We start from the raw sequence: 7185 nt of genomic DNA on the forward strand, positions 1-7185 counted from the left end.
ATTACGGTGCAGCGTGCATTTAACTCTGCGACTTTCTTGTGGATACGTCAAAGACCGTGTTTTTGTGCCACCATTAGTGACTAATCTGGAAGACCTCAAACAGAATCACGGCAGCGGTGACTTCAGTGGAAGAAGACACATTGAGAGGTGTTTAGGACGAATTCAACTATCTTCTTGATGTTATTCGTACAGCTGGAGGGCACAGCGCATTTATAAAATGGTTGGTAAAACTTAACTCACACCGTTTGTAACTGTGTAATTGTAACATATTGACATGGTGAAATATACTGCTTTGAAATTGGGTCCATCTTTTTTCTAATACCCTGTATTAATCCAATACCAATTCATTAGTATTCATTTGGGACAGCCAATCAAATCAAATGATCTGTGGGAAAATGTCAATTTGATTTTTTGTAGAGAAAATCCCAAGGAAAATGTAGACAACGTTGCAATTGCATCCAATACCAAGTTCACAGAATCTGTCCACATTTAGATTTGTTTCTTCTCAGCACACTTAGATTTGTTTCTTCTCAGCACACAGACAAGCAGCATAGCAAGATTCCAATAGTCCACGGTTTTTATTGAGAAGAGTGGGGGGGGTGGGACTTCACTCCTTCTTGGAGGCGGCCTTCCTCATGGCGGCCAGGATGTTGCTGAGCTCCTCACGCTTTCTCTTCCCACGGGTGTGGGTGCCAAGCTGGTGGAGACAAACAGCACGGATCAGACACAGCACAAATCCCGAGCAGCGCAACTGAGGAGGGGGCGAGTGTTTGGGGGGGGGGCGTGGGGACGAGTGGAGGACAGAATGGGGGGAGGAGTGGGGGGCGAGTGTTTTGAGGAGAGCGTGGGGAGGAGGGGGCCAGTGTTTGTGCAGAGGGTCAGTAGCCGGGCCCTCACCCGCTTCTTGATAAACTTGAGCGCACGCTTGTCCTTGGACACCTTGAGCAGCTCCATGGCACGGCGCTCATAGGGCGCGTGGCCGCACACCTCGCGGATCAGGTCGCGCACAAACTTTGTGTGCTTGGTCAGGCGCTGCAGGAGGCAGGGAAAGGCCACGTTTCACAACGCAGAGAGAGTTACAATCGCGCCAACGTGGGGAATGCGTCGCTACTCAAAACGGCTCGAGGAGGAACCACAGAAGAGCGGGGAAGCAACAGCAGCCACGTGGGCAAGGAGCCAGTGCTGCCAACAATTGCTCAAGCTCTGCAGTTTTCTCAATATCAAGGTGTTATCAGCCAATTATTGCGTTTATATGCATGGGAGGAAACCGGAGCACCCACAGAAAACACTATCCCAGAGGCAGAACAGGTGGCATCCACATTTTGCTGTACCACCACCTCCTGGCGAGTCAGGGTATGGATCACTCCACGACGCCCACGGGAAGGAACTTTGACATTGGTGTGCGCTCCACCAACCCTAGGCTGCCTCTACAGTGCCGAGTTACAAGCCTCAAATGAACATCGTTGATCATCTCACGTACACAGCCCTGGAGATTCAGTGGTGGAAAGTCTGCATTCCTATGGCAGCGACGAGTCTATCCATGACCGCTGTTGACTTCCCCAGGAAGTGGTGCTCATATGGCGCTGCCTGTCCAGGTCTATTTTCTCTGATTAAGACAGTTCACCTTTGAGTTTGGACGGCTCGCTTGCAATGTGTGTCAATTGACACACATTGCAAGACAGATCCCCTGTATAGCCCTGAGCAAACTGTTTACTGCCAAGTGCCATTAGTGAGCACCGGATGAGGGGGTGGGTGGCCAGCACCACTCCCGACTGCCTTGTCTACCTAATGGCGATGTTTACACACTACACCAGGTACTAATTTATGGCTGAGTTCAGATATCCATCACCAATGTTGGCCACGAGTAGAAATTGAATTGGGGTAGCCGTGTTCGGAGCAGTGCGCTCACCAATGCGCCACTGCTCCCTACTACATAACTCCTATTGACGTGCATAGACTCACGTTATAGTCACAAGGGAAGTGGCGAATAATAATATGACCACACTTTCATTTACACTGTTACTTTTTACACCTTTTGAGACCTGCAGATGGCAGCCATCACTATGGAATGAGGTGAACACGAGTTGCAGGTTGGGCATCAGTATGCCTATGCAGGAAATCGTGGCTTCGATCCCAACCCTGACACCTGGTGTATATTTGTAGTTTGCATGTCGTCTCCCTCCGTGGCCACGTGTATTTTTCTCTCAGTCCTCCCGTTTTTCCCCTCCACATTGAGAAACATGGATGCCAGAAATTTCCACAAAAGCCACTTCATCGAGCTATCATTTGTGACCAGGTCACTTCTGAAAAAGAGCTCTATAGCTCTGTGGGCCTTACCTGGTAACATTTAAATATATACTTTAAAAGTCCCCACTGCGGTGGCGAAGCAGTGGGCCCGGAGCGACATTCTGCAGCTCACACCCCCACAGTGCTTTCCAACCAAATCCACTCGACCGATAAAACCCCCACGGTGTGGTCAATTACCCTATTCTTATATTTTGGTACTGGCAAAGGAGGTCTAATAATACTCGGGATGGCTTTACACACAGATGGCTGCACCTCCACACTTGCCTTCGGGAGGCAGAAAACCCCCACTAACACAGGTCTAACTTGAACCGGCCGATGGCTATTGCATGACCAAGCCCCCATCCGTTCAGATGTTTTTCTAAATCATTGGTTGGTAATCGATCACTTGAACAATCAGAATATCCCGCAGCTGTAGTGCCAATGGCAGTTTCTATTCAATGATGGCAGCAGCTAGATACCATTGTCGATGTCATGCCGTCTGCTGCTGCTACTGCTGGCCACAACAATAGGGGTGGTGCAGGAGAGAGTTCGTGCAGTTTTGATATTCCTCCTCCACTTAAGGAGTTACATGGTCACAAGCGCACGACTGTGGTTAATGTATGGTCTCTATTTGACTCTTTATGGGACTGTATCTGTGAGTCTATGTATATGGGTTTACTATTTGGTCCATAGTTTGGGCTGCATGGCCACAATCGCACGACTGTGGCTTGTATTTAAAGCATCTCCATATATCTGTACGAGTCTACGTATTTTATCTCTGTATCTGTGCCTCTGTGGGTTTAACTATACTGTATATGGTCCATAGTTTGGGTTGCATGGCCACAACCGCACACGTGGCTTGTCTTCAATAGATCTGTCTCTACGGGTCTCTCGCGTCTTTAATGGCAGAAAGGACCACGTGTAGCAAGAGAGGGCCTTCCACCCGGCGCCCATGTGGAGCAGCCCCTCGACTGTTCCAATGAACAGCCATCGGTGAAATAATCTACAGAATCAATAAAAAAAATTCTTAAGCCTTTAAACAATTCACATCCTCCTCGCTGAGAGACAGAACTTCCTTTGCCCTGTGTAAACTAAATGCAGGCTGCAGGTAACTATTTTGAGTGGAAATGTTGTAGCCGATTCCATCCAATCGCAGTTCGAACTAGAAAGCTCAAACATTCAATAACACCGCGTGGTCTCACAAGGAAACATATGCAATAGACAACGTTTCGCGCGATGACCCTTAACAGCGCACTTATTCAATAACCGAGCAAATCACAGCGCCGCGAGAGGCGTGATGGAAGAAGCCGCTCTACTTGTCAATGTAAACCCAGCGGTGAGTGAGCGAAGGCAGAGTTAAGAGGGGTCCCGTGTGTGTGTGTGAGGACCATGGGTGAAAGGTGAGCAGCAGTGTGCCGAGTGGCGGTGAGCGTTCTCAGTTTGGGCGATTTTAGAGGTGAGCGTGGAGAATATTTTTGGAACAGACGACGGTGATCGGTGGATTGGCGAGTAGTGATGTTCTATGTGTGGTTAACTTTTTTCATACGTAGCCAACCGTGCTAATCGGAGGTGCGCTGGCCAGTGGTTTTTAGCGAGGGTGGTTTACGGTTATTTATTTGATGGGGATAGTGGATGGAGAGTAGCTGAATGCCAGTAACCATGTGGAGTGACGTTTCGTTGAATGCGCGTGGTAGTGATGGCGAGTGGTGCTGGTAAGTAGTTGAATGTGTGTCGTAGCGAGCGGACGGCGAGTGGTGATGGTTAGTCGCTGAATGCGCGCGGTAGATGGCGAGTCGTGGTGATGGCGAGTCGTGGTGATGGCGAGTCGTGGTGATGGCGAGTCGTGGTGATGGCGAGTCAGTGAATGCGCGTGGTCGTGGAGTGATGACGAGTGGTGGAGTTGATCGCGCGCCACTCACCCCACGGCGGCGGCACTGCCGCGGCTTGGCGACATTCTTGGTGGTCGGGTGGCCTTTGTTGAGGCCAACGGCCATCGGGTAGCGGATCGCCATAGTGCTGCTCGCGAGGGACACACGAGGGGGAGGGTTACACGTGGGGCCTGCGCGGGGCCCCTTGCAGGCCCAGTCACCATCTCGATATCTCGAGGCTATCACCAAGCGTCGTCGCGGACGATGTTAATGCCACAAGAATCAAGCGATCCCATTTTCACCCTTCCCATCTACACATAAAACCCTCCAAATGCCTTTCCCTCTACACAAAATACAGATTTTGAAAGCACACCCTCAGCCACCCGGCATTTTAAAATGGAGAGCATCTCATCGGCGGCAAAGCAAAAACTACGGGAGCGGTTTTGACCGTCTGCGTCTCATCAGCAATTGAGTCAGGCTCGTTTGACCCAATGCCGGCGAACGGCCACAGCTGCTGATGAACGATGAACCTCGCTATTGTTAGTGGCCGGGGGGGGGGGGTCCTCAGGTTCCCCACACACAGCAACGAGCCCTCAACTCCCGACTCCTTCCCACAACCGTCGTCAGTTAAGCCCAGTCAGTCTCTCCGTCCACATCGAGCCCCAATAACCGCGCGCCCCACGTCCCCGTCCCATCGCGGTGTTGCCCGAAGCCCCCGGGGTCCCCGTGGAGGGAGGATGGCGCGGATTGAGCTCGGATCCCGCGCCACGGAGACGCAACCCGCACCTGGTGCTGATGGCGACGACACCGGAAGAGAGGGCTTCGCGTTGCACGCTCGGTTAAGCCACTTCCGGCGGGGGCGGAAGTCGTCTGGGCGGAAGTGCGGCCATATTGAGTAGGGGTGACGTCACCGCAACAAGATGGCCGCCACGTCCGCCGTGATGGGGGGGGGGTCACGTGACGCAGGGTGAGAATCACCAGCGCTGATTGGCTGACACGCGAGCCACGTGGTACGGGCTCGTAATCCGCGAATCCTTCGCGGACTTTTTATATTCTTAGCTCTTTCGGTGAAGTCACGTTGAAGGGAAACAATAAAATAATAAAATATATATAAAACAATACAAATTCTCACGACATTTCGACCATAACACAAACGGTCGTCATCAGGTGTGAAAAGCAACGGCAGGACCAACACCTCGGCCGTGGCAGATCACTGTTATAATTCAGTAGGCTCACATGGCATTGACTTCTCCAAGACAGAGGTTCTTTGTAAGCCATCTGGCTACCATGAGAGATTCGTTCTAGAGGCTATCCACATATACAAGCACAGAGACAATTTCAACCGAGAAGATGGATTCTGGCTTAGCAATCATTGGAAAGATGTTTTAAACCATTTCAGGTCTTAATTGATTGTTCACGCTTACAGTGGCTTTCAGACAGCATACATTAATTTTTCGTCTCCCCCCTCCTCTTTTCAGAACATAGATGGACTCGTCCTTCTAAATAAACTGCCAAATCGCTGCGCGTGGCGCTAACGTTTTTTAAATAAATACAAACACCGTTTAAAAATAAATAAATTAATGCAAACCGACACACCTGATGACGACCGTTTGTGTTATGGTCGAAACGTCGTGAGAATTTTTATTGTTTTATATATATTTTATTATTTTATTGTTTCCCTTCAACGTGGCTTTACCGAAAGAGCTAAGAATATTAATTACTGCAGTCACGAAAGCTTTAAATCAAAACTTCGCGGACTTTGTCGCGTGCTCGCGGATTCGTGGACTGTTGGAATCCGATGAGCTATAAAGCTCTTTTTCACATGTCCAGTAGGGGCCGGTCAGCAAGTTACAACAAATTAAAAAAATGAGTGCAAACTGAAGAACAAGGTAAGCTATTTTCTAAATATGAATACATAAAATACACATTATCTAAGTTAGATTTTTCAACACTAATGCAAGCATGGGTAAGGCAGCATAACAATGAAAACAGCCTCAGACCGCACCAAGACAACCCACAGTCCTTCAGTTGAATTGTACATTATTCATCGATGTACTTGTAAGGATCAAAGTAACAAATTACATTAGCAAATTTTGCATGTATCCAGCAGTAATCTTCGGGATCAGGATATCTTGTGAATGAAGATTTACGATACTCTGGTTTTATTCGGTAAAGTCACGTAGATAAAATAAAACACAATAAAAGAAAATAATTAAATCACGACATTTCGGAGGCAACACAAGCTTCCGTCTTCAGGTGGAAAAAGTCAACGCAGAATATGTGTCAGGAGCACAGTTCAGAGACAACCGGGATTATATACAGGTTAAGGGAGGAGGGAGGAGTCAATAAGGGGGCGTGGGTGGGTGGGAGGGCTGGGTTAAGTAGCTTTTTGATAGGCTGCTGCAGGTAACAACCACTTCACACTGCAGTGGGTAAAAAAAACACCTTTTATGCTGAGTGTGGGGTCAGGGAGATTTTGGAAGCGGGTGCAAAACGGCTGAAGCTGCGTGGGGAGGTTGGGGGGGATTTTGAAATCGGGTGCAAACGGCTGTTCAATTATAAGGTAGCTAAAGTTTGAAATACAACCACTGAGAAAAGGAAATGGCTGTACAAAAAATTGAGAGGCAGCTTACGTTTGGCTTGATTTATAACATCTTTCCAGTGATTGCTCAATTGGAAACCATCCTCTCGGTTGAAGTTGTGTCAGGTGTGTTTGTAAATCTGGATGGCCTCGTGGACAAATCTCTGATAATAACCGGTAGGTTTGCAGAGCACCTTGGTATCGGAGAAAACAATATCATGATCACCCACAGCGTTGTAACAATGATTAGCCACGGTAGAAGAATTCGTTCTGCCGTGTTTCAAATCTGATTTGTGCTCGCGAATTCGGTCAGAGATATGTCGCTTCGTCTCCCCGATATATCAGTCCCCGCAAGTACAACTCAATTTGTAAACACCGGGGTACTGTAAGTCAGGAATAACATCCTTTACTGACGGGATCAGATCACAGATTTTGTGCACTGTGTTGAAT

The 7185-nt window shown here is 48.7% G+C and overlaps 1 protein-coding gene across 1 annotated transcript; it reads right to left on the reverse strand.

Moving 5' to 3' along the window:
* Window positions 1-559: 559 nt before the first annotated feature.
* Window positions 560-5079, reverse strand: RPL36 (ribosomal protein L36). The gene is made up of 4 exons (XM_032973933.1): window positions 4941-5079; window positions 4206-4302; window positions 898-1032; window positions 560-697 (listed from the first exon to the last, which is right to left on the reverse strand). The coding sequence occupies exons 2-4, from the start codon at window positions 4296-4298 to the stop codon at window positions 608-610; spliced, it is 318 nt and encodes a 105-aa protein (XP_032829824.1). The 5' UTR covers window positions 4299-4302; window positions 4941-5079; the 3' UTR covers window positions 560-607.
* Window positions 5080-7185: the final 2106 nt, after the last annotated feature.

The sequence above is a fragment of the Petromyzon marinus genome, chromosome 52 (genome assembly GCF_048934315.1).
Source record: "Petromyzon marinus isolate PM22_M1 ecotype Great Lakes invasive population chromosome 52, UKy_Petmar_22M1.pri1.0, whole genome shotgun sequence".
Taxonomy (NCBI): Eukaryota; Metazoa; Chordata; class Hyperoartia; order Petromyzontiformes; family Petromyzontidae; genus Petromyzon; species Petromyzon marinus.